Source organism: Xyrauchen texanus, chromosome 25, assembly GCF_025860055.1.
Source record: "Xyrauchen texanus isolate HMW12.3.18 chromosome 25, RBS_HiC_50CHRs, whole genome shotgun sequence".
Classification (NCBI taxonomy): Eukaryota; Metazoa; Chordata; class Actinopteri; order Cypriniformes; family Catostomidae; genus Xyrauchen; species Xyrauchen texanus.
The window spans coordinates 29,857,845-29,885,705 of NC_068300.1; the positions used below are offsets into that span (position 1 = coordinate 29,857,845).

The 27,861-nt window shown below is 37.5% G+C and overlaps 1 protein-coding gene across 1 annotated transcript; it reads left to right on the forward strand.

Moving 5' to 3' along the window:
• Positions 1–530: 530 nt before the first annotated feature.
• Positions 531–27,816, forward strand: osbpl2b (oxysterol binding protein-like 2b). The gene is made up of 14 exons (XM_052092092.1): positions 531–626; positions 6,485–6,623; positions 10,742–10,865; positions 11,058–11,133; positions 11,250–11,384; positions 14,866–14,963; positions 15,129–15,311; positions 15,587–15,694; positions 15,936–16,025; positions 19,919–20,045; positions 20,927–21,052; positions 21,295–21,418; positions 21,554–21,644; positions 25,377–27,816. The coding sequence occupies exons 2-14, from the start codon at positions 6,587–6,589 to the stop codon at positions 25,477–25,479; spliced, it is 1,422 nt and encodes a 473-aa protein (XP_051948052.1). The 5' UTR covers positions 531–626; positions 6,485–6,586; the 3' UTR covers positions 25,480–27,816.
• The last annotated feature ends 45 nt before the right edge of the window (positions 27,817–27,861 follow it).

The following is a 27,861-nucleotide window of genomic DNA, read 5'->3' on the forward strand; positions in this document are numbered from 1 at the left end:
AATATGTAATAAAAGACTGGAATGAGAGGCGGTAATGGGTGTTGCTCAATCTCATCTATTAAATGCTCATGTTAGTGAAAAAACAAAACTGAAAAGAACTTACTATGATAAACATGGTTTCAGTCAAAATATCATAGTTAATGTTTTATTTAGTTATTTACGTTATTTAAATAATACCAAGTTAGAACTGTTTTACAGGTTAACTGTACACATGAAAAATTCTAAAGGATTTTTTTTTTTATCAGATTAAAATATTAATAAAATAATGAAAAACCTTTATTTAACAAAGCCCAATTCATATGTCCCAATTCATATATACGTGTTATAAATTTAAATGCATAAAGTTAAATACTTTAATTAATTTAATGTTATACATTTTTATTTCGTTTATTTTAGTCTGCAAAAGCGGCCATCATAAAAACAGTGTTGTGCAACTACAATGCAAATATTCTTGCCCTGACGTAACCCGTCAGGCGACGTAATTCCCTCAATATAATTGGCCAAGAAATATGTCAATCATACGGCCCATATTGGTCCCTTCCGGCTGTGTGCCTGTCAGCCCTTCAGCAGCAGCAGCAGCAACATCCCTGGCTGAGAGAAGAAGCGAAATCCAGACAGCATCACAGGTACCCGTGTGTCTTATTTATATTTAGCGATTTGAACTAATGCACTTCTTTAACAAAAGCTTTAAAGTTACGTCTTCCAGTCGACTTAAATCACTTTATCGCAACCTTTGCTCAGTAAGTTTGTCTGTCAGCTGCTGGAGCTTTAGCCCGTTAGCGTCTGTTTACAGACACTGCTTGTGCCCGAAAACCAAGCGAGCTGCCTACCTAGACAGCCGTTTTTGGCATGCAGCGACCACTGTCAACACCCAGTGACCTTCCTACCTAGTGCGTTCAAATCCGAATGCTCAAAAATGTAGACTAGGTAGGCAGCTTTTGAGAGGGAGAGAGAGTGTCTTCTGAATATTTATTTTGGTTGATTATATTTATCTTCCCAGCTACTTCACCTTTGATAATACAATTAAGTGATAAAGTAGTCTTGTATCTGGTTTTAGAGTGGATCGGTCTCAGTATAATGAGAGTTAAATGGGTTGTGCACTTACTGTTCTGTTGAATGCAATGGGGAGTTTGAGGGCTGTTCAGTTGTCATTTCTTTGTAGACAGCATACTTTCTTATTAAAACTAAAAGCAAACAGTGGCATTAAAAAAATGCTGTTCTGCTGTTTTCAGTTAAGTGTGTTAACGTATTCTGCACTGACATTAATAATTTGTCCTGGGATTTATACAGCCTATAGCTAACAAATATGAAATAACTAAATGTAGGGAGTCAGATGTTAAGTGTGAAGAGCTTTACTTCAGGTGTTGCATGTTCTTCGGTGGTTGTAAAATGTCAGAAATGAAATATTTCTTCAAATTCACAAAAAATGTCCCAAAATGCCTGAGCTGTCAGAATTCCAGACTTTGGCTGAGGGTAATTTCCAAATGGTGTGTGTGTGTGTGTGTGTGTGTGTGTGTGTGTGTGTGTGTGTGTGTGTGTGTGTGTTCACCTAATGATTGACTTATTTGAATTGTGTCATGTTGATTCATGTTGGTTCAATGGCTCTTAATTACAGCAGCATACTTGAAGTCTATGTCTGATTTATGACTTATTTATATGATTTTTTCTTTTTTTTTTTTGTCAAGGTTTCTACATAGCCTATATATAGTCATGACAGTCATTGTACTGCCCTGCATTAAAGCAGGTTAATGGGTTCAATAATGTACAGTGAATTTCGCTGAACAGTTGTTGTTTGATTTCCACTCCTGAGGTGCTATGTTGCTGTTTTTGTCTAGCTTGGGGCAAGTCTGTAGAAAGTTGTAGATGGGTATCAGGGCACATTCCGTACATTAAGCTAAGGTGTCACTGCTTTGTGTGCATTTGAAGATTTCTAACACCGCCTTTACTTGCTGACTCATGCATCTCATGGTCAGGTATGTGCATGCACCTCTCCCAAGCAGACCACATTCCAAAGGTGTGAAACTGTGTTTGTAATGCAAGAGGCTGTGATTCATTCCAGTTCAGAATCCCTTTATGTATTTGTGTGTTAATCTACTGTCACTTTATCATGCCCTTCCAGGTGGCGACTATAGTTCTTGTGCTGCGAACAGCATCTCTTCCATGATGCTGAAGCAGCACTGGGCAATTTACACTCTTTGTAATGCTTTATTAATCAGTGAAGAAGCACCTGTGAATTGAATAAAATGGTCTCTTAATGGAGAAAATGAATTACAAATTTAACTTTTCAGTTTTTGAATCATTTTCCATAAAACATTTAAATTGGTGTGTGTGTGTGTGTGTGTGTGTGTGTGTGTGTACACACACACTATGTTGTTAATGACCAAAAATTAGGGAGTTTGAATCCAGGGCGTGCTGAGTGACTCCATCCAGGTCTCTTAAGCAACCAAATTGGCCCGGATGCTAGGGAGGGTGGAGTCACTTGGGGTAACCACCTCGTGGTTACTATAATGTGGTTTGCTCTCGGTGGAGTGCATGGTGAGTTGTACATGGATGCCACGGAAAATAGCGTGAAGCTTCCACACGTGCTAGGTCTCCGCGATAACACGCTCGACAAGCCACATGATAAGATGCGCAGGTTGATGGTCTCAGAATCTGAGGCAGCTGAGATTCGTCCTCCGGATTGAGTCGAGTCACTACACCACCATGAGGACTTAGTGATTTGGGAATTGGGCATTCCAAATTGGGGAGAAAACAGAAAAAACCCAATATACATTTTGGCTTAGGTCTATATTGCCCAGCCTTACTGGAAAAATAATTGTACTGTTTTCATTTGGCTAAAGTTATATAATAAAAAAAAAAAAAAATTCATTTTTTTTTTTTTATTATTATTATAAAATTTTATTATAATTTAAATACAGAATTTGGGAAAAAATAAAACTGAATTTGCAATAAAAATAAAAATGATTTCATTGGAGCTCTATGAAATCAGTGTGTTTGTGTTGTATGTTGTTTTCCTTATCCAGTTTCCATACTTATAATAATTTCTATCCAGCTAAATAGGATTCTATTCAAATGTACAGGACTTGAATGAGACCGGTTTTACACAGCACAACACCTGCACCTAAGACTTTATTTATCACCAAGACATATTGTGCCTGATTATCAGTTGCCACGGCACTTACATTCACTCGGTTGTCTCTGATTCCGCCATGCTTGCTCTCGGGAATGCTGTTCCCAAATCAGACATCATTACTGTAGCACAACACTGCTCCCAGGGGTACATCTCTACTGTTTTAACATTTCAACTGATTGCAGAACACTTGTTTTGAAAGTGCATGTAGTAGTAGGTGAAAGTGCATCAGAGATAATGTATCAGATTCAGTTGAAGGATCAGACCACCTTCAGCAACAACATGAGGTTGAGAAAATTATAACAGAATTTTCCATTTTGAGTAAACTAGGCCTGTACCTATAAGATGAAAATCCACACATTAACATCCCTTTTCTGCATTGAAACCCAACAGGCTGCGTGTTTCCGAAATCATTAACTTGAGAGCGTTGGTGTGACCATGACAGACTGCTGAAAGTGGTCTTTCACAGTGCAGTTAGTCCAATTTTCTATTTGTTGATCAATTTCAAAATTATTATTATTATTTTTTTTATTGCATTTTAGTTTCATAATGAAATAAATTAATATGGTGGCACAATTATATTTTTGTCTACAAATCTAATTTCAAACATTTAAGCATCCAGATTAAGATCACAAGAAACATTTCAAGTGTTTCAAAACTTTTGAATGGTAAGTGTAAAAGCCAATATTGAATCACTTGTTGTCACACTTCTTAAAAATTTGAATTAAAACAACAACAACAACAACAAAAAATGGTTTAATATAGCAACAGCCAACAGAAAATTGTGTGTGGTGTGAAAACGCATTCAGAAAAGGACATGAATGTGGAAGATGACAGGACTTAGAAATTAAGTTTAGAACAATACAGTTCATTAATAAAATCTTTGATAGATGTATTCACGTTTAAACACAATAAATATAACAATGTAATATTTCATTAATTCTTTATAGATTTATATATTAAGTTGCTCAAGCAAGTGGCAATACATTTAAACTTATTATGTGAAAATGTATTATCACAAACATTTTAAATTAAAACATACATAGAAATCCTGCAGCTCATAAAGAACTTTGTGTTTTCCGCCTCACGGATGTCATCCATTATGTCGCCTTGTTTTTCCAAATGTGAGGTAAGGTGTAGTTTTCCGACCACCAGCCTGCCATGATTGCTGCTTTCTGTTGAGATGCGAATGTCCCCCACACAACATGCTTTAGATATACTTCTGATCGCATTTGTTATTTTTGCAACTATTGGTAATAGTGTATTTTGGTTTTCTTTGCTTTACCCAGCGCTGAAAGTCATATGGTGACTGAAACACAGTAGACTATAATTATATGCATTTATGGTGAAATTGCTACATTTTCATGTCAATCTATGTTAATTTTGACCACTAACCATGCGCCATCACTTTAATTCAGCACGTGCAGCACATCGGTGCGGAAACGATCGCTGCACAGCTGCTTATGTACCGCTCTTGCAACGTATTGCTGTGCTGCACCCGCGTGCAGTCTGAATGCCCATACCTGAAAAGAAATACCTACTGCATACACCTCATATGTGAAACGGCCATCAGAAACCAATTAGACCTCCGAAATGGTTGAGATGTTGGGGCGTTTTTGAAATTTTTTCTGAACATTGCTTCATACTGTACTTGTATTTTTAAAGAAAGACTAGATTTTGCACTTTCTGAAGAGGATGAGTTTTGCACCAAAATGTAATGGTTTGTTCAAATCCCTAAACTTAAGTATGAGTGATAGTACAGTAATAGATATGTTTTCTTTGGAAAGCACCTCTAATGAATAATCAAAGCTGTGTAGAAGATTGTAGCATTTATCTAAATACACTTCTGATAAGGTTTATCATTAAACAGCAATATGAAGTTGTGCAACAAAGCTGTAGGTTGGAACCTTGCTTTGCATATCTGCTTTATTTACTGTTCTCTGACTTAATAGTTGGTTGCCTCATTGACTTTGGAGTCTCACCTTTATCACACTTCTTTGGATGACAGTTATAAATCTATGTTTGTGTTCCTGGAATTGTTTTTGAGGGTTTTCTGAGATGGCCTAGAACAGATGTCTGAAGTACAAAGAGCATCTCAGTTTCCGCACAGATTCAGTGTTTGTCCAGGATATGTATTAAATTAAAAGATTCCACTTCCAATTCCTCTTAACAGTTCCAATAATGATTTTCTCCCCAATTTGGCATGCCTGATTCCCAATGCTCTCTAATTCCTTGTGGTGGCGCAGTGACTTCAATCCGGGTGACCTAGGATGAATCTCAGTTGCCTCCGCTTCTGAGACAGTCAGTCCACACATCTTATCATGTGGTGAACACGTTACCAAGAAGACCTAGCGCATGTGGAGGCTCATGCTGTTCACAGTGGCATCCGTGCACAAATCTCAGCAAGAACCATCTTATAGCGACAACGAGGAAGATAACCCACATTAATCTACCCACCCAATTGGTTGCTTTGGAAGCCTGGCTGGAGTCACTCTGCACACCCTGGATTCGAACTCGCGGTTCCAGGGATGGTAGTCCGCATCCTTGCTTGCAGAGCTTCCTAGTACCTCCCATTAACAATTCTTACTTTTGAGAAAATAAATATTTGGAAATAAGACATTTTTATTGCATTTACTGCCCTCAGCAGTCTGTTGCCAAATGATGAGATTATGTTGTGTTCATTTTGAGTTGGACATGAGTCAGATTCACTAAAAAGAACCTGCTCATAAAAGTCATTCATTCGGGAACCACATTACACTAGTCACGCTGTATGTTTCGTGTTAACCGCCCAGTAAAACAGCTCAGAAGGCCGTACTTTTTAGTACAGTGTTTGATCCACATTGGCAGAAACGGCACATTCAAGAGCCGTTGATGGTACCTAAAGTTGTGAAAATCCTAAGGTTCTGGTGTCTTTTAAAAATAAATCTCTGTTCCCAACCCTACAAATTTGTGTTTTGGGGATTCTTTGAGCCCAAATGACAATCTGGTAGACCCTGAAAAACACAAGCAACGTTTTAGTAAGCTTTCTTTAATGAACACTCAGTTGTGCACATAGTTGCATAGCTAGCTAATAGATATTATTTGTGCCACGTCTCATTTCAAGAGCAGCTAGCAAGTTTCATTGAAACATGACAGATGAATGAGTGCATGAATGAACTTGGTACACTGAGATAATTGGAGGATAAAGTGAATCAGAGGATTTTGTTTTCCCCCATAGATGTCAAGAAGCCAATGGAATCTCAAAGGGCCTGGCTGTTTGCCAATTACCCATTTTAATATTGACACTGTAATGAAGTGTTCTATTGAGTTGTCTTGTTGATATTATCTTTTGACATTGTGACTTTCTCTCCACAGGTGTGCCTGTCCTAAGGAAGTGATAGCATTAGCGAAGATCCGAGAGAAGGAAAGAGAGAGACCATGTACTAGAGACCCTGTATTAGCCCTGCATTCTCTACAATGAACAATGAGGACGAGTTCTATGATGCCGTCACAGGTGAGGCGGGATGATCATCATGAAATGCATTGAAATAACACGTGTTGGTTATTGAGGTTCATTCTGTGATCTGCAGTGACCTTTAATTTAGCACTACTCTAGATTGAGTTTATGCCTGTGTCCAAAAGCTGAAAAATGCTGCCTTCACATGCAGTACACAGAGGTGGACACAACAAGTCACGTCCAAATTCAATGTTTGCGTAATATTGTGTCTACTAGTAATAAGATGCTTTTACTGCTGTAGGTTTCAGAAAGAGTCTACATGTTCTTTTGGTTGGCCAAAACCTTGGATGGATATTTGAGAACAAAAACGCAACTCTAAAATGTAAATACCTAAAAAGGAAGTAGATTGAACATCACAAGTAGTTTGTAATGTCATTTTGGTGACACAAGCTTGTATAGAAATGCCACATGTCATGAAAACATTCATAGTCAACAGTAGCTGAATTCACACAGCACTCAGACACTATTAAACAGCTGTGTTTTCTGAGGATGATGCTGTTTGTCCCCTATTGTGAGTGTTTTGGCCCCTGTTGACTCTTCCCTGCGGCTGTGTGTCTGTTATGGCAGAGCGGCCATGACACGGAACGCCGTTCTGGTGTCTGCTTACCTAGGCCTGTTGATGGATTCAATTATACACAGCTGTTTTCCGATGGTTTGATGTCTCTTGTCATTGCTGCGACTAGAGATTATAATGAATAAATAAACAAGTAGATAAGGACTTTGGCAGGTCATTGTGCAGGGCACCTGAGACCCGAAGTCAGATGAATCAGATGAATCAAATATATCATGTGGTACAAAACATGGAGTCACATTTTATACTATATTATTAAATTGACATCATAGAGTGTGTTTACATGCACGTTCTTACACTAATTATGCTTAATCCGTCAACGTGTTTGGTCATGTAAATGCATGACTTCTTTTTGAAAATAAATAGTTCGTTATAAATTGTTAAATACTAAACCGATCAACACAGGTAGATTTTCTTTTTTCTTTTTTTTTCTTTTTTTTTTTACCAAGATTTCGCATTGCATGTGAACAACTTTCCTGGCGTTCTTACCGGCTTATCCAATGTTCGTAAGTGCCTCTTCACGGTTTGACATCAAATGCAGAGAATAACTAGATTATTTAAAATCTCATGTAAATGCAGTTTTCTTACTTTGTCAGGTTTTTTAAATAAGCTAATTTTGGAAACTATCAGGGTATTGGTGTGCATGTACTGTAAACTGGCTCATTAAAAGTTAAATTGCACTCGCTGGCTATTGATACACTATAAATGTAAAATATCTTGGAACAGGGTACATGCACATGTTAGTGGTAATGATATCAGATGATGGAAAGTTGCACTGTGTAATTAGCAATGGGCAGTGAATTGACATTATTCAGTACATTAACACAGTGGTTTTCAACTGGTTTTGCTTCAGAACCCAGATTTTACATTGGCCATCAAGTGGCGACCCACCATAGTAAAAAAAACATAACCTATAATGTATCCTGTGCTATTTTTTTTATCTTGAATAGTTTTGTTCATGGTTTTCAGGTATAAGGGCATGTATCAAGTAACATTATTTTCGTTTTTAATGTCAACAACAAAAATAACTTCTCTCCGCCCTTTTAAAAGTTGATGAACCTATCATTATCCAGTTTATTTCGTAAAGTCATTAAAACAGAACCTATATTATGGAGTGGTGGTGTAGTGGGCTAAAGCACTGGACTGCTAAGCAGAAGGTTGTTGGTTCGATCCCCACAGCCACCACCATTGTGTCCTTGAGTAAGGCACTTAACTCCAGGTTGTTCCGGGGGGATTGTCCCTGTAATAAGTGCACTGTAAGTCGCTTTGGATAAAAGCGTCTGCCAAATGCATAAAATGTAAATATATTACATGTGAGAATTTTTTTTTCCATAATTTGTCCATAAGTCTTGGAGGTCCAGACTTTAAATATAATTCATCCCCTTATATTTACATTGCACTGACACATAAGCAGGGCTGGAAATGGGGGGAACGTGGGGGAACAGAGTTCACAGAGTGAATTTGGTGGGGGAACGGTGTTTCAATTCAAACTGGCCAAATTTGTTAGCTGAATAGGAGTATTTCTATCTTCACTAAAGATCCTACGAAAGCTTTGAGGGTTCCACACATAAATGCGTGGTATCTTTTGCATCTGTGGTTGTGCAATGTTGACTATGTAAGTGGCCAGAACACATTCACATAACAGATCGACAGATGCACACGGGAATCCACAGGCAACCGAGCCACACATGCATGCAACAGATCCACACGTTCTCAATTCACAAATCCATGGCACCAGAAGAATTCACAAATATATGTTTTTCATATCCAGTAGATTTAGCTATAATTATTTAAGAACAAAAATTAAAAAAATGTCTCAAGTGTAATGTTGTTACAGATTACAGCGATATAATCTGAAATAAGTGTTTGTTTTTATTTATAATAAAATTAGATTTGTATCCATGAAGGCAAAGCTCAATTTTCAGCTACCATTACTCCAGTCTACTTAGAAAATAACATGTCAAATAATCCTTAAGAAATCATTTAATGTTCAGTTAAACAGTTAATGTAGTACTAAAGTAACATTTATTTTTAAGTACATAAAATTTCAAGTAGATCAGAGTCTCTAATATGCAAAACAGACTCCTCACATGTGCTAAACTAGCTGTTTTGATGAACAATATATGCCGAACACCTGCATTGCTGCAAGTAGAGGATCTTGGATGAACAAAATCTGAAGAATACATCATTTATTTTAAAATAAATAGTCAATTGTAACAATATAAATGCCTTTACTGTCATTTTTCAATTATTTTCAATCAATTAAATGCATCCTCAGTGAACAAAATGTGTGTTGTTCAACTTTTTGAAAGATGGTTTTTCAACCGTTGTTAAGGGCAACATCTCTTTGGCAACAAACCTACTTCATCTGTGCATTCTCTCCATCATGGGCTACCGGTCGGGTATTTTGTTGTCTGGGCAAATATATCACTTATTGTGGGTTGTTGCAGGTTTATTGTTGGTGTTTACTACCTTTCATCCCAGGATATGCAATAAATAATTTCTAAATATTTTTATCCTCAATATCACAATATCCTGTTACATCGTCGGTGAATATTCTTGCTTTAGTGATTTTTTTTATCTTATACCAAAAACATTTCTAAATTCAAATTGCACTTCAAACTAAATGAAAAAGCAATTAAAATAACAAATATATCACCTTTCCATTTACCGTCGCGCAAGTATCCGTCTATGACAACAGGTGGAAAAATACTAATGCAAATTAAGATATAAAAACAATTTTAAATGTAAATATAATGATGATAACAATCACTTATTGTTATTGTATATATTTATAATTGAATCACAGATGTATAGGCTATATATAAAGTGACCCTGCAGAGTTGTGCTCACAACAAACTGCTCTGGAAATAAAGTGAACTGAACTCAGAACCTCCTGAGCTGAGATGGTCTGAGGTCATTTGCAGCACTCATAGACGATACTATTCTTGCAAACATTTTTGCACAAACAATGAAAGAGTGAGAGCCCTTTACATGTGTTCCACAAGACTGCAAGCCTCTGAACAAACAGTCCATCAGACATGCATATAGACAGCTTTTCTGTCATCTGTTCTTAAAAAATTATAAAGTGTGTTTCTTCAAGCGCATGTCTGTGTGTTTTACAGCATTTCTTGTGTCATTCCGAATCCGAGACAACTTACAGTTACCCAACATGCACATTATATTCACTAGCTGCATTTAAACATCTATGTCAGTGCGTGTGCTTCGCTGCCTGTGTAATTTGATACGTTGGTACAGAACATCTGGCTTTAAATGAGTTATTTAGGTTCATTTATCATGGGTCGCAAACTCTTCATTAGGCAACTATTCTTTATTTAAAGCTATTTTATTAATTAGGCTATTCTATTGATATTGGAAGTTCCATACATAATGTTTCCCCCTTTTACCCAAAAATTTGTTTACACTAGTATTGTCCCTTATACCAAGTAAAACCGGTAACACCGTACACCATGGCAACCCTATCAGCATGTATCTGTGTCTATCTCTAAATGTGAGATTTACTTGTGTATGTTGTATGTCCCAGGCTTGGACTCAGATGAGTCATGTGAAGGCACATCAGTAGCCAGTTTTAAAGATGCTGTAGTGTTTGACAGCGCTCCGAAGAACAATGGAGCCGTTTCTCAGGAGAATGGAATCAAGAAACGCAGGTACTGCCAGAATCCAGGGCGGTGACCCACATCCTCCCTCCTTTATTTTCTTTGACTATTTCTTTAATCTTTCTCACTATATCCTTTGTCTTACAATCTAGATTTGTATTGCTCGACGTCGTGTTTATCTATACATCTGTGCATAGCGCTGCATGTTTGGGAATGTAATACAGCTTTACTCTGTCCTATTAGGTCATCTCTTCCTGCCCCCATGTTCTCCAAAAATGATTTTAGCATATGGAGCATCCTCAAGAAATGTATTGGACTGGTGAGGATAAATAATATTGTTGTTTTTTGCTAAATCGATTTCAAATGTGTTCCATACAGTACTTTTATTACTTGAGTTCGGTCCTGCTGAGCCTGTATTATTGTGCTGTAATCTAGGAACTGTCCAAGATCACCATGCCTATCGTGTTCAATGAGCCCCTGAGCTTTCTACAGAGAATCTCGGAGTATATGGATCACACATACCTCATCCAGAAAGCCTGCTCACAGTCTGACTCTATAGAGAGGATGCAGGTGAGTCTTCACCACATGCTAATTGAACACATTAGGAGGTCTCTGATCCTGAATCAGCATTTTATTATTTTTTCTCAAGAAAGTTGATAAATAGACACCAGTTGTTTACCTGTGAGGCTTTTATCACCATGGATAGCTTCGGAATGGCATCAACCAATACTACTGTTTTTTTCTTTATGCATCGAATACCTGGATAACCTACTACATTTGCCAAAAAACTGTGAATTATACAAGCAGAGCACACAGGCGATAGTGTAGCAAATTACTTTTTGAAATGTCTATCATTGTAGATTGTGTACTGGCTCACTTTCTATTTAAAAAAAATAAAAAAATAAAAAAAACATATATATATATATATATATATATATATATATATATATATATATATATATATATATATATATATATATATATATATATATATACATATATATATATATATATATATATATACACTCACCTAAAGGATTATTAGGAACACCATACTAATACTGTGTTTGACCCCCTTTCAGCCTTCAGAACTGCCTTAATTCTACGTGGCATTGATTCAACAAGGTGCTGAAAGCATTCTTTAGAAATGTTGGCCCATATTGATAGGATAGCATCTTGCAGTTGATGGAGATTTGTGGGATGCACATCCAGAGCACGAAGCTCCGTTCCACCACATCCCAAAGATGCTCTATTGGGTTGAGATCTGGTGACTGTGGGGGCCATTTTAGTACAGTGAACTCATTGTCATGTTCAAGAAACCAATTTGAAATGATTCGAGCTTTGTGACATGGTGCATTATCCTGCTGGAAGTAGCCATCAGAGGATGGGTACATGGTGGCCATAAAGGGATGGACATGGTCAGAAACAATGCTCAGGTAGGCCGTGGCATTTAAACGATGCCCAATTGGCACTAAGGGGCCTAAAGTGTGCCAAGAAAACATCCCCCACACCATTACACCACCACCACCAGCCTGCACAGTGGTAACAAGGCATGATGGATCCATGTTCTCATTCTGTTTACACCAAATTCTGACTCTACCATCTGAATGTCTCAACAGAAATCGAGACTCATCAGACCAGGCAACATTTTTCCAGTCTTCAACTGTCCAATTTTGGTGAGCTCTTGCAAATTGTAGCCTCTTTTTCCTATTTGTAGTGGAGATGAGTGGTACCCGGTGGGGTCTTCTGCTGTTGTAGCCCATCCGCCTCAAGGTTGTGCGTGTTGTGGCTTCACAAATGCTTTGCTGCATACCTCGGTTGTAACGAGTGGTTATTTCAGGCAAAGTTGCTCTTCTATCAGCTTGAATCAGTTGGCCCATTCTCCTCTGACCTCTTGCATCAACAAGGCATTTTCAGCCCACAGGACTGCCGCATACTGGATGTTTTTCCCTTTTCACACCATTCTTTGTAAACCCTAGAAATGGTTGTGCGTGAAAATCCCAGTAACTGAGCAGATTGTGAAATACTCAGATCGGCCCGTCTGGCACCAACAACCATGCCATGCTCAAAATTGCTTAAATCACCTTTCTTTCCCATTCTGACATTCAGTTTGGAGTTCAGGAGATTGTCTTGACCAGGACCACACCCCTAAATGCAATGAATCAACTGCCATGTGATTGGTTGATTAGATAATTGCATTAATGAGAAATTGAACAGGTGTTCCTAATATTCCTTTAGGTGAGTGTGTGTGTGTGTGTGTGTGTGTGTGTGTGTGTGTGTGTGTGTGTGTGTGTGTGTGTGTGTGTGTGTGTGTGTGTGTGTGTGTGTGTGTGTGTGTGTGTGTGTGTATATATATATATTTATTTATTGCAGGCTACTTTAAAACATACTATGAAGACTTCTGAACTTTGTTTCTTTGAACTTTGTAACTTCTGAACATTGTTTCATTTGCATTTTGAAAAAAGTGCATTGCATTTTAAACTTCAGTACATATAAAAAAAAATTAGCTAGTTCATGTTCTCAAATGTTTAGTAAAAAGTAAAACAAGCTGGAAAACTTCTTTAGTGGACAGTTCTATGTCAACATGGGGTTGCACTGGTGCCACAGTACTACTCCAGATTCAAGCTTTATAAAAATGGCGATTCCACAGTATGTTTTTATTACAGTTGTATATATGTTAATAATATTAAAAAATAGTTTTAAAACCAGTTGCTTAATCTGAGAAACGCGCGAGAGCAAGACGCAACTGCCAAATACCTCCACCAAAGGGGCTGTTCACACCAAATGCTTTTGTGTCCAACCACACAGTTTTCCAATTGTTTTTCTGTTCAAAATGCGCTAGGCTAGAGAACTTTTGACTATTTCACTGGATTTCGTAGTTTTTTTCAGCATCTCTTGCAGGAGCGGTGTTTTTTTTTTTAGATGACCGTTCAGCTAAACCAGGTTTGTGACAGGACAATGTACGTCCAGAGTGCCTTTAAACAATTGTTTCTTTCATTTAAAATGTACTTTATTATGATCAGCATGTTTAAAGTCTTTCACAAACTGAATGTTGTTGTGAAAATTAATCAAAGATGTCATCATCTCTGGCATAGATGGCAAGAAAAAAACAACCAGAAATGTTATATTACTAGTAGTATAGAGTTCTCATGAGAATGTTTCCATTATTTGATATTTATATTCCATTTATAGGCATACTTAAATTTAGCTACCGGTAACATTTTTATAGCTTTACTACTGTGTTGTACATTGTTGTTGAGAGATTTTCACTTTATGTAAAATAAAAACATTCAGACCTTTACATTTTTCTACATTTTCTTTCAGGGGGTAACCCTGAACCCCCATAATGTATCTTTCTTTAGCCACAAGGCCTGATATGCCCCTTGGGTACCTAACACAAATACTGGACTGCTGTCATTCAGCTTCAAAACAAAAAGTTGATTTTATCTTTTAATGTTCATATCAAAGTGCACTCGGTTGATGAACTTATTGAAATATTTGAATCTTTGGGTAGAATATTCCCCAAACCCCACTACTTTGGCTTTGTCTCTGGAGCCCCAATGTCGTAATCCTTGCCTCATTTTGAAGAGACTGTATTGACATTGTTACTATTGCTGCCAACTTTTATAATATTTATTTTATACAATTGATTAAGCATGCCTTATGTCATTTCATAGCAACAGTATACTGACTACTGACACCAAGTAAGTTATTGTCCAGACCTTTGCTAGGAAGAAAATGTAGAGATATAAGTTAAAAAGAAATATAACATTTAAAAACACATCTTGAGACACATGCATTTGATTAAACTGTGTTTGTTTCGCTACATCTACAGTAGCCTTTTTTAGAGCAAGTATGCAATTAATCTGGAGTCATCTTCAGTGCTTGGCGCACACCCAAAATTTAAATGAACAGTTTTAACATTCAAATCTACACTTTAATTATGAATTCGACAAATATTCTAATTTTAATTTGACAGGCTTATTTTGTGAGAATGACCGGATGACTGTACATTATCCCTTACTAATTTAACATCTTTCTTTGTCCTAAGACTGTTGCTGCCTTCGCTGTGTCTGCAGTCGCCTCTCAGTGGGACCGAACTGGAAAACCTTTCAACCCCCTTTTAGGAGAGACCTACGAACTTACACGGTATAGCCAACGGCCAGACACTGATTAATAACAGAAGTTACACTGATAGCTTTTGAGGATGTCATTAAACAGGGTTAGTTTACTGTCACTTATGTAACTTAACTTCTCCTTCCTCTTCACATTTCCTTCCTCTGCTCTTGTTGGCTTCTCTGTCTTTTATCTCAGAGAGGATCAGGGTTTCAGACTCCTCTCAGAACAGGTGAGTCACCATCCGCCTGTCAGTGCATTTCACGCAGAGAGTCTGAGCGGAGACTTCATGTTCCATGGCTCCATTTACCCCAAACTCAAGTTCTGGGGCAAGAGTGTTGAGGCAGAGCCTAAAGGAACCATCACACTAGAGCTTTTGAAGTGAGTCTGACTGCACGTGTGGTCGTGTTTATATACACACACTCATATTACACACAATGTCTAGACACTGGTCTTGGTTATTGGTTGTTTTTCACTGTTCAGCCTAGAACAACCAGCTCTTCTGGTGTTTTTCAAAAAGGTTTATTGATTGTGTGAGTGAGATTTTCCTTGGATGAGTCAGTGGTATCTAAGTTTGATTTCAGAGCGAAGGGTTCTGGGGTTGCTGGGTAACAGCCTACCCACATGCATCTGTGTTTGTGTGTGTATCCTCACAGGCATAAAGAGGTCTATACATGGACGAACCCTTTCTGCTGTGTACACAATGTAATTCTGGGTAAACTGTGGATTGAGCAGTACGGCACTGTAGAAATTGTCAACCACCGGTACAGACCAACTGCATTCGGCTCACACAAATTTACACTTAAATAGATGTTTAGAAAATGTTGCCTTTTTAATTTTTTAGACTCTATGAATTAAGTGCAGTGAATTCAAATGGATATGACTGAATGATTATTTATACTGAACCATAAAAGACATTGTATACTGACATTGTATGTTAATTATTATTATGATTTTTTTTTCATTATATTTGTAATTTTCTTCCTGTTGTTATGATTCATTTAGTACTGGAGAGAAGTGTGTGCTGAACTTTAAACCCTGTGGAATGTTCGGAAAAGAGCTGCACAGAGTTGAAGGTTATGTCCAGGACAAGAGGTGAGATTTTTGCTGGATATCACTCTGATTCAATTTTGAATTGTTTTGCTTAAAAATTTACCCTACTCCAGACATGCTTTTGCTGGAATCCATACCATAATATTGTTTTATAATCCAGATTTTTCAACTGTGGTCTTTAATTTATATTTTGCGCTGTGCAAATTCACCTTCATTACTTGCAATATGATGGTGGATTAGTGGATTAGGCATTAGACGGCTTCTTTTCTAGAGTTTGTTTTTTTTTACTTCCAGAAAAAAATAGTATAGTGGACATTTAAGGAGAAAGTTGGCAGAATTGTTAATGTGGTAAATGTGAAGGGTTAATAACCTTTAAAGAGTCTTTATGCCAATAATATGGCCAAACAGTTGCATCAGCTTGTTATCAGTTAAAGGTACACAGTGTTTAAGATCATGTTCAAATTTGCTGCCCATACTTCTCCGTCCCATTTAGCCAAAGTCTAGGCCAGGTCTACTCAACTTTGGAAAGATTCCTGTAGCCTTGTCACTTCCTGAAACTTTTCCCCACTTTCTGAGTCTAAAATTGGTATATATAAATTTCCAGTAGGTACATGCTCTACTCGACTGCACATCCTAGCACAGAAACTGATTGTGTGGAGTAGTCCATGCTTATTCATTACTTGCAATGCATGGCCTGGGCATAATAATCACCGGTAGCAGATTTACTGTATGGAGAATGAAGACATGCAAGTGGTGAGACAGGTGTGGGAGAGATACGGGCAACCTGCTCTTTCTCTTCGCATAGCCTGAAAATATTCACTGTCATCTGAACCACTCAAGTGTCAAAAGCGAAACCGTATGAGAGAATAAGCGTGAGCGCAATGGAGACTGAATGGCAGCCATAGAAAATAATAGTTTTGATATTTTAAACATCAGCTTTAATTAATTTTATATCTGTATGTATAATGTCAAATAATGCTTTGGCAATGTACACACAGACACTGTCATGACAGGCCGTCATTCTCATGTCACCTTAGCTATGCTCCGATATTCTTTGTTCTTTATTTCTTTTGTTACAGCCTTTTGCAGTGTATTTCCCTCTTTAACTTCTGTGATTCACAGTGCTCACAATTCATACACATTAAGGCACATTAAGGGCCACTTTTTGAGTAGTGCTGGTATAGGCAGTAATCTCTTTTACTCCGATTATCATCATAGATTATGAGTGATGAATACATCGTTATTGCATTATCTGAGTAAATATAAATGACCAATTGCAATTTATTTTGTTGTTATGTGCCATAGTAATAATAGACTGGTGTGCAACAGTCTCATTTATCTACCATCTAAAACACAAAATCTTTTTTATTATTATTATAAGTTAAAGTTTTGTGTGAACTTGTGAGTAATTATAATGCTTAATAAAAGTTCCTAACCAAATTGTGAGTAGATATATTGTGAGTAAATATAAGGCTGAATTAAAAGTCGATTACATTTTAGCCAATTTATGAATGTCATTTACTATTAAATGACATTGTGTGATACTGTATATCAGCCAATTGGCCACACTGCTCTCTGGATATCGGCATCGGCCATTAAAAAACATGACCTCAAATTAAGGGTTCACGCGGGTCTTTAAAAAGTCTTAAATAAATCTTAAAAATCTTAAATGGTAAAACAAAAGTCTTAATTATCATTTAAAGATGTTTTAAATTTGGGGGCGGAAAGGCAGGAATTGCGACATGGCCTAATATGATTATTATTAAACTTCAAAACGCTACGGTTTAACTAACTAAAATGCATGCGCACTTCAAACTCAGTGCCTCTTTGCTTGGCATCATGGGAAATTAAAAACAATCAGCCAAGACCTCAGAAAAAAAATTGTGGACCTCCACAATTCTGGTTCATCCTTGAGAGCAATTTCCAAATGCTTGAAGGTACCACGTTCATCTGTACAAACAATTGTACGCAAGTATAAACATGATGGGACCATGCAGCCATCATACCACTCAGGAACGAGATTCATTCTGTCACCTAGAGATGAATGTAGTTTGGTGCGAAAAGTACAAATCAACCCCAGAACAACAGCAAATGACCATGTGAAGATGCTGGAGGAAACGGGTAGACAAGTATCTGTATCCACATTAAAACGAGACCTATATCGACATAATGACCATCGTTATGTTTGGAGGAAAAAGGGTGAGGCTTGCAAGCCGAAGAACACCATCCCAACCATGAAGGATGGGGGTGGCAGCATCATGTTGTGGGGGTGCTTTGCTGCAGGAGGGACTGGTGCACTGTAAAGTTAAAGCTTGGTCACAAATGGGTCTTCCAAGTGGACAATGACCCCAATCATACCTCCAAAATTCCAGCAATGTATTGTGAAAGCTTGTGGAAGGCTACCCAAAAAGTTTGACCCAAGTTTAACCATTTAAAAGCAATGCTACAAATACTAACAAAGTATATGTAAATTTCTGACCCACTGGGAATTAAATAAAAGCTGAAATAAATCATTCTCTCCTACTATTATTCTGACATTTCACATTCTTAAAATAAAGTAGTGATCGTATCTGACCTAAGAAAGGGAATGTTTTTTATGAATGAATTTCAGGAATTGTGAAAAAGTTGAGTTAAATGTATTTGGCTTATGTGTATGTAAACTTCTGAGTTCGACTGTACATTAATTACTATGTCAGTGTGTTATTGTATAATAATAAACCCACACACGCTTGTGTGTGTGTGTGTGTGTGTGTGTGTGTGTGTGTGTGTGTGTGTGTGTGTGTGATGAGGACAATTTTGTAAGTTACAAATTAGTAATTACAAGGGTATTATGCTATAAATGTGATTTATGAGGACATTTCTAGTGTCCCCATAATTCAAATCGCTTAAAAATCATACTAAACAATGTTTTATTGAAAATGCAGAAAGTTTTCTGTGATGATTAGGTTTAGGGGTTGTGTTAGGTTTAGAGGATAGAATCTATAGTTTGTACAGTATAAAAGTCATTATGTCTATGGAAAGTCCTCATAATGATAGGTAGACCAACGTGTGTGTGTGTGTGTGTGTGTGTGTGTGTGTGTGTGTGTGTGTGTGTGTGTGTGTGTGTGTGTGTGTGTGTGTGTGTGTGTGTGTGTGTGTGTGTGTGTGTGTGTGTGTGTGTGTGTGTGTGTGTGTGTGTGTGTGTGTGTGTGTGTGTGTGTGTGTGTGTGTGTGTGTGCTTTTTAAAATGTTCCAATTGGAAGGTTATTTCCTTTTTAAGCCATTCATAAATGTCAAAGTTTAAACTTTTACACAGTAGTTGATCGACAGGTGAGGGATGATGCTTCGCTTCTATCATGGATGCATTCAGGATGAATTAGCAGTTTATCTTAACTGCGCTATAGTCACATGCATTTTTAATACCTCTGTATGTGGTTTAATTCCATGATCCGAACACAAAAGGTTTTGGGTCCTGTATTCACCAGTATTTAGTGCTGACCATTTGTGATTTGATCAACAAAAATATCTTAATACCAGATGTAAATGAGTCAATGGGAGCTCTGTAACTAGTTTCAAACCAGTGCTAGACATATTTATCCATAGAAAAATATTTTATACAATGTCTTATTGAAATGATACAGATTGATGCCCTCATCTTAAGTCCATATGCTAGCAGGAGACTCCGTATCCTGTTGTGAATGTGGGTGTGAATGTATTGTAGTATTGCCAGTGTGCAAATAAAATGGTACTGTATTCTTTTCTTGCCAGTGAACAGTATTCGCACTTGTTATGCAATAATTTTGATAAGAGTGCACTAGCAAACACACCGTAATGCTTCTGTTCTTTTGAACTCTTATTTTATTATGTTTCTTTAATTTTTAAAAGGTTGTAGAGTGATAAATGCCTCCGGATTTCATGACGGCTGGTTTTCAATCGTGCATGTGCTTTGTGTACAGTAAGAAGAAGCGCTGTGTAATCTATGGGAAATGGACTGAGTGTATGTGGAGCGTGAACCCACAGCTGTATGAAGCCCATCGGAAGCTTGAGAAGAAAGGAACGACAGACACTAAGAAACAGAAACAGGTGAGAAGGAAAATGGCAAGTGCAAACAGTTGACCTCTGATGATACTTCTACGCTTGATCGAGTCAAGATTAATTTAGTCTAATGCATGTATTTAAATGATTTATCTTTTTAAAACTAAAGCAGCTTTCCTCTCAAAGAGTTCAAAGAGATATAGACAAATCGCAGTAGGAGTTGATATGTATATTTCTGTAAGGAGCCAACATCTTAAGCCAACTGTTGTGACAAAACGGTGTTCAAATTCATCTTTGTTATGTTAGGGTTTTCTGTGCTGTTTGTTATTTTCCGGTTTATTGTCTGTTTTAGTTTTTTTTTGTCCCATTAATAGCGTGACTCACCTACTTTATGCCAATATTTAGTAAGACTCCTTATCTATGAGTTCATTGTGTATGTACAGCAGTCCCAAAAGTACACTTATGCCACACTTAAAAATGTATAAATGTCACTGCATTACATTAAAAAAATTATATAATTAAAATAAATATCACTTTGATTATTTTTAAGAAAGATGGCACAAGCACACTTTAAAAGGATAGTTCACCCCAAGATAAATTCTGTTATTATTTACTCACCAAAACTATGTGACTTTCTTTCTTCTTTGGAACACAAAAGGAGAAGAAAAAGGAGCAGAATGACTGACTCAATCACTATTTGCTGAAAAGGTGAATGGTGACTAAGGTTAAAATTCTGCCTAACATCTCCTTTTGTGTTCCATATCATTTTTATCGGTCTATGTAACAAAAAAAAAAAGAAAAGGAAAAAAAGCATTCTCTAGGTTTAATACCTTGGATATACTGTTTAAAACGAATCCCAAAAGTATCCAGTAAATGTTTTAAAGAATGATGCTGATTTGTCGGAGTGTTTAAAGTACATTCATCAACAGGAGGAGACCGAAGGAGCTGTCAATGAGGATGCAGATGAAATGCCTGATGTTCAAGAGACTGTGGCTGTGATTCCTGGTAGCACATTACTGTGGAGAATATCATCTAGACCACCTCATTCAGTAGAGGTACAGACTGTCATCACACACACACACACACACACACACACACACACACACACACACACACACACACACACACACACACACACACACACACACACACACACGCATGCTGTTGTGATAACAGGTACCTAAATGCACGTAAACACCTCAAAACTTAAAAAAAAAACTTAAAAGGTGAAATAGTAAAAAAGATTCTAATGGTGAACTAATAACGGTAATAACCTGAATTCTCTGTCCACTTCTAGATGTATAACTTCACAAATTTTGCCATGACACTGAACGAGTTGGAGCCCGGCATGGAGGGAGTGCTAGCACCAACCGACTGCCGCCTACGGCCTGACATCAGAGCCATGGAGAATGGTGACATGGGTAAAGAAGTTTGTTTTCAAAACAGCATTATTGTGCTCCCTGCAGTTTTTATGTGGAAATTACACCATTCTGCTTGTGCATGTTAGTGCATGTCTTCACCAATATCTTATGAATGCCTTATGTGCATGCGAGTAGATGAGGCCAGCAAAGAAAAGGAAAGGTTGGAAGAGAAACAGAGAGCGGCCCGTAAAGAGCGGGCCAAAGCTGGTGAAGAGTGGTCCACTAGGTGAGCATTTATTACCCCATTGTTTATATATATATATATATATATATATATATATATATATATATATATCATTGTGACAGTCATTTTCCTGTAGTTTATAAGCGACCTGTAGTTGTTAAAAATGCCCTATAACAGCACGTTCATCTCTGCTGCTCACCATTACTAGTAACGTTAGTCTAGCTGATAACAACAACTAAGTGTAAGTGTGGAGCATTTGAGAGGAAGACTCTCGACGTAATGATGCCACCCATGGAGAAGTCAGGAAAAAGGTGGCTAAAGATAGAAATGCACTAAAAAAGCACCAATTCAAGTAACATTAAACATTTCCCAAAGTCTATGTGGGAGTTTGACTAATTAAAAGAACTATTCCCCACATAGGTTGCATTTTCATTGCAATGTGCATTAAGTGGCGGTGGCGTAGTGGGCTTAAGCACACAAACGGTAAGCAGATGGTTGCAGGTTCGATCCCCACAGCCAACACCAATGTGTCCTTGAGCAAGGCACTTAACTCCAGGTTGCTCGGGGGGGGATTGTCCCTGCAATAAGCGCTATCTGTTTTGCTACAGCAATTGTGAAGCTGCTTTCATAATTTGTGTCAGCGTGTCACCGTCAAGCACTGCTTTGAACTACATTTAAAAAGTGCTTGCAGACAAAAACGTCTTATCTAGGATTTAGTGATAGTTAAGACTTGGCGTGTTTCAGTGGTAATTAAAATGCACCTTGCTTACGTAGGCTGAAAAATACTTGACTTCTGTCAAAATTTCCATCTGGGCTTGTTTTACATTTACATTTTACATTTATTCATTTGGCAGATGCTTTTATCCTAAGCGACTTATAAAAGAGGAAAACATAAGTGAATCATCTTAATGAGACAGTGGTACGAAAAGTGCCATACTACAAAGTTTCCCTATCATCAGAATAGTATACAAAACAGATTTAAGTGCAACAAGAATTTTTTTTTTTGTGACTGTTAAGTGCTTTTGGAAAAGATGTGTTTTTAGGATAATTTGGAGATGTCTAATAGCACATGCAGGAAGGCCTGCAATGAGAGAGTTACAGAAGTCCAGTCGTGTCATGACAAGTGACTGAACGAGCAGTTGTGTGGCATGTACAGAGAGGAAAGATCTTATCTTCCTGATATTGTAGAGTGTAAATCTACATGACCTTGCAGTCTTTGAGATGTGGTCTGTGAAATTTAGCTCATCATCAATGGTTACCCCTAGATTTCTGACTGTTTTGGAAGGCGAAACTGTAGTTGGACCCAGCTGCACGGTGATGTTGGCTGGAAAGACAAGGAGTTTGGTCTTGGCTGGGTAGAGTTGCAGGTGGTGTTCCTTCATCCAGGCTGAGATGTCTGCCAGACAGGCAGCGATTCGAGCAGTCTCTGTGGTGTCGTTGGGCTGGAAAGACAAGTAGAGTTGCGTGTCATCAACGTAGCAGTGGTAAGAGAAACCATGTGACTGGATGATGGGTCCCAGTGATGTTGTGTATATGGAGAAGAGAAGTGGCCCAAGCACTGATCCCTGAGGTACCCCAGTAAGTAACCGATGTGGCTTTGATAGCCCTCTCCAGGCTACCTCAAAGGACCTTTCTGAGAGATAGGAGTTGAACCAGCCAGCCAAGTGTCCACTTTTGAAGCCTGACTGATTGTCATCCAGCAGCTTATTCTGTGAGAGATAGTGTTTTTGCCATGAATGGGATGAGAGAGACTGGTCTGTAGTGTTCTATGTGTGTGTGGAAAAGTGCCTGCAAGAAGATGTGCTAATTATGTGTGTAAGTGCAGGTAGGATGGACTGAGAAATGGCCTGGAGAAGGTGTGATGGAATGGGGTCAAGGGAACAGGTTGTGGGGTGGTTGGAGAGGAGGAGTTTAGAGACCTCAGTGTCAATTAAAGGAGAGAACATGGAGAAAGAAGAGTTGCATACAGGAGGTGGATGTTTGACAGGGTGTGGTGCAGTGAATGTATTGCTGATGGCTGTAACCTTATCAGTAAAAAATGTGGCGAATATATCTGCTGTCAGTGATGTGTCAGGTGGTGGAGGGGGAGGGCAGAGAAGTGTGTTGAATGTTCTAAACAAGCTACGAGTGTCTGTGGTGCTGTTGATCTTGGTCTGGTAATCTGAAGTTTTTGCAGCTTTAACGTTATCTGAAAGTTGCAAGAAGGAGCTGATATATATACCTAGATCGGCTTGATCTTTAGATTTCCGCCATCTCCTCTCAGCTGCCCTGAGGTCAGTCCGATGTTCACGAAGGACGTTAGACAGCCAGGGGCTGGGTGGTGTAGTACGTGCTGGTCAAGAGGAGAGAGGACAGATGTTGTCTAGACAGGTTGTTAAAGTAGAGCTAAGTGTGTCTGTGGCAGTGTTTACATCAAGCATGGAAAATACATTAATTGTGGGAAGAGAGGCAGAGACATCAGTGGAAAGGCGAGAGGGTGAGAGGGAACGGAGGTTACGGCGAAAGGAAACCAAAGGTGGGGTCGGTTTTACAATGGATGGGAGAATCATGTTGAATTGAACAAAGTAGTGATCAGAGACATGTAAAGGTATAACAAGAATATTAGAGGTGGTACAGTTACGTGTAAAAATGAGGTCCAGCTGGTTGCCCGACCTGTGAGTTGCTGTGGTGTGAAGTCTTTCCAAGTCAAATGAGGCCAGAAGAGTATTCAGTTCAATGGCCTGGGGCTTGTCTTGGTGTATGTTGAAATTGCCAAGAACCATAAGTGGCCTGCCATCCTCTGGCAAGGAGGACAGCAGGACATCCAACTCCTCAAGAAAGCTTGTCAGCTGACCTGCAGGGCGATAAATGACAACAACATGTAATTTTGTGGGTTGCATTGTAGTAATGGCATGGAATTCAGTTTTGTACATCAAATAGCATTAAGAGCTCCTCACTAAATCACTGCTGTGTATGTTTGTGGTGTGTGTGTCAGTGTAATGATTCTGGACTGATATATTACAAAGGTTCCGCCCTTCAAACCAGTGTTTATACAGGTTTATGTTGTATAAATGGTTAATGCTTTAATTGCGATTTTAAGAAAAATGTACTCTCATGCGTTAATGTGTTGATTTTGACAGTTCTTTTGTTAACAAAGTGCTTTTGATCCCTCTTTTATAACTGAAATATGGCTGGTTAAAAATTATGTTTTAACCGACGTTCACATTGTTTAGCAACTCACAGCCACTAAGTGATAGGAGACATTTTCATTGAGAGCTGACGACTTCGGGCTACATGAGTGACAGCGACCATGTAAAGCGATATCAGCAACTACCGATAGGAGGGAAGACGGTTATCCGTATCCAGTTATATACTGGAGTCAATTACAGGAAAGATGGAGAATGCTAATGTTGTCATTGATATCACTGTTCTATATAATTTGTCTATAACCACATACATGGATATATATATATATATATATATATATATATATATATATATATATATATATATATAAAAATTATGTTTTGAAAACCTGCTGCTGCATGTGTGAATGGGGATTCTGAAATGGTGCACTCCTCATGTGAGTTAGATAAACAATGCAATTGCCTAGGAAAAATACATTTATAGCAGTATAATGCAGAAAAATATAGGCCTAAATTAGCAATTTAAAAGGGGTTTTGTTCATTTGCTTAACTTTTTATTTGTATTGTTCCATGGTATGGTTGACATTTCTGTGGAATTGCCCATATGCTGTGTTTTAACCTGGTTGCCTCTTCAATCTTCCTTTTTTAGGTGGTTTCAATCAGGCACAAATCCACACACAGGATCACAGGACTGGCTCTACACAGGCGGCTACTTTAATAGAAAATACATAAACTGTCCTGATATCTACTGATGAGGAAGTTCAAATTCAAAGGGCAGAGGCTCCCTCATCTTCTACACCTTTCTCTTTACCCATCTACAGCATCCCTCTAATCAATGCACCATATCATATCCAACCGAAAGTGATACTGTAGCGTTTATTTCCCCCTCGCCTTCATTAATACACAAGACCTTCATTAGAACTTTTCAAATATCGTTTAATTGGACGAGTCCATGCACTTCTGTTTATGATGTCATAATGTTTTAGCAGCATCTTCATTTATGTCCCATCAACCTTGTAGGTTTTATGAATTGAACAAAGAGTTGGAATTGTAGAGACGACACCGAATTGGTAATTTGCCTTTTATTCTACCGTAGAACCTAAAAACCCCTCACTAAAACTCAATGCTCCAGCTAGTTTGGCACCATCAGTGTTCCTGGAGCACAATTTAGTCATGTTATATGACCAATATTGGCACCAATAGTGTCAATATGTGCACTTTGTTTGACTCTTAAATGCTTTGATTTGTTATGTTCCATTTACAGTGCATGTTTAACATATGAAAACTAATTCAACACCTTTTTGAGCTTGGCTACTACTGAGCATCATAAAGACCTCAATGATCCAGTTGTATTTAGACTTAGAGTGTGGAGGTGAGCATTAATGTAATAATGACAGTAATAATGTTGAATGTTAATAATGAAGTGTGTGTGTGTGTGTGTGTGTGTGTGTGTGTGTGTGTGCGCTGGAAATTAATGTATAAATCCATAGATCTTGTTTTAATAGGTACATTATTTTGTCTTTTGGATTTCTGTTCGGATTAAATGTAAATCTCCAAAAAAATGTCATTGAATTGCTTTATCATTGATCAATTATGAAGTGTTTTAAAAATAGATAATAGTAGCCTCAGTCTCTGTTTTTTTTTTTTTTTTTTTTTATTTTTTTATTTTTTTTATCCTTACACTTCCTGGTCCATAAAATCATTGGATGGAAAATAGGCTGATTGTATTGTTTCTGATTTGTTTTTTTTTAAAGCACCCCCCCTGCCCTCATGGAAAAAATGCAATGAAAATTAACTTTTCCTTTTGAGTTCAACTGTTGAAGGAAAGTCATATGGGTTTTGAATGGCATGATGTTGACAGATGACAGAATTTTCTTTTTAGGTAAACTATTCCTTGAATAAGATGTCAGGTGATAAAGCACGTTCTTATACACTTTTGTGTTTCACAATGTTTTTGGATGTATTGGTGTCACTAGTTCCTCAAGTTCTAGCCTCAAGCACAATTATGTTGTGGTTTGTTCTGTTATCACTGTTAAAAAAAACACACACAGTGTATTTGCGAAAACAAATTCTATGCAACCCATTTAACAGCTAAAATACTCCATTGACCTCAATATGAATATAAAGAAGCACAGATATTTTAGTCTTTATGAACATGAAATGTATAGAATGGCAGCATATGTAAAGGTAAAGTATAATGCCATCTCTTTCAAGAAAAGATTTCTCCTTTTCACAGCTGACTGTAAATCCCCATTATTCTGATGTCCAAGATGATTGATATGATTTTTGTCCCTTTACATTTATCAAATTTAGTTTTATTTCAGACCACAAAACTGAAGTTCCTTTTATTCAGAGAAGATCTGACTATGTAGTGTGCAGGAAATTAATGGTTGGAGTTTGAAGCGCTGTGATGCTTCAACACTTGTTCCTCTTCTCAAGTACACAAACATGTTTTCTTTTCCACAGTGCCTCACTTTAAATACATTTAAGTCACTAAAACTTTACCTTGAACTTTTTATTTTTCTACAATTTTTTTCAGATTATGATAGAAATTGTATTTAATATAGAAATTGCCTTTCCCTCTTTTCGGAGTACATTAACAGGAATGCCAAAATGTACAGGAATCATTAGTTGTTTGATACACGCATGGAATTCACTACACTACCTGATTTCCATCCTATATTGTATCTGCTTCCTCCTCAAATGTGCATTTGATTAATTAAAAACTAGCATTATAAAATTAATATTCCACAATTAAAATATAGATTTTATTTTTATGTGGCTTAATGTGTTAATTGTGTGTCATACAGTATGTTGTATTTTTAATGTATGAATGTTCCAGAATTTAGCAAATGGATTTCTAGCAATGACAAACATAGCTTCTTATTTTATGCAATTATTTATTTTTATAGCATTTTAATAATTATTTTTTTTAGGCTGGAGCAGTGTCATAGGGTATGTTTCTATGGGATGTGAATTCTTGTTATTTTTGAGCGGGGTTTGCTTTGGATGAGAAGAGGATAGTCTTCTGATGGGAACATACTAATCAAAATGTTAGTTTAAACATGTTGAGTCTTTTGGAATAAATAATTGACATTAATAAATGCATGTTTCTTGATTCATTTATTTGAATG

Excerpts from the sequence above, each read along its gene's own strand:
- osbpl2b (XM_052092092.1), top strand. The coding sequence starts at position 6,587 with ATGAACAATGAGGACGAGTTCTATGATGCCGTCACAG. Across the intron at positions 6,624-10,741 it reads GTTCTATGATGCCGTCACAG|GCTTGGACTCAGATGAGTCA; the intron begins GTGAGGCGGGAT and ends TGTATGTCCCAG. Across the intron at positions 15,695-15,935 it reads GTAGAAATTGTCAACCACCG|TACTGGAGAGAAGTGTGTGC; the intron begins GTACAGACCAAC and ends TGATTCATTTAG.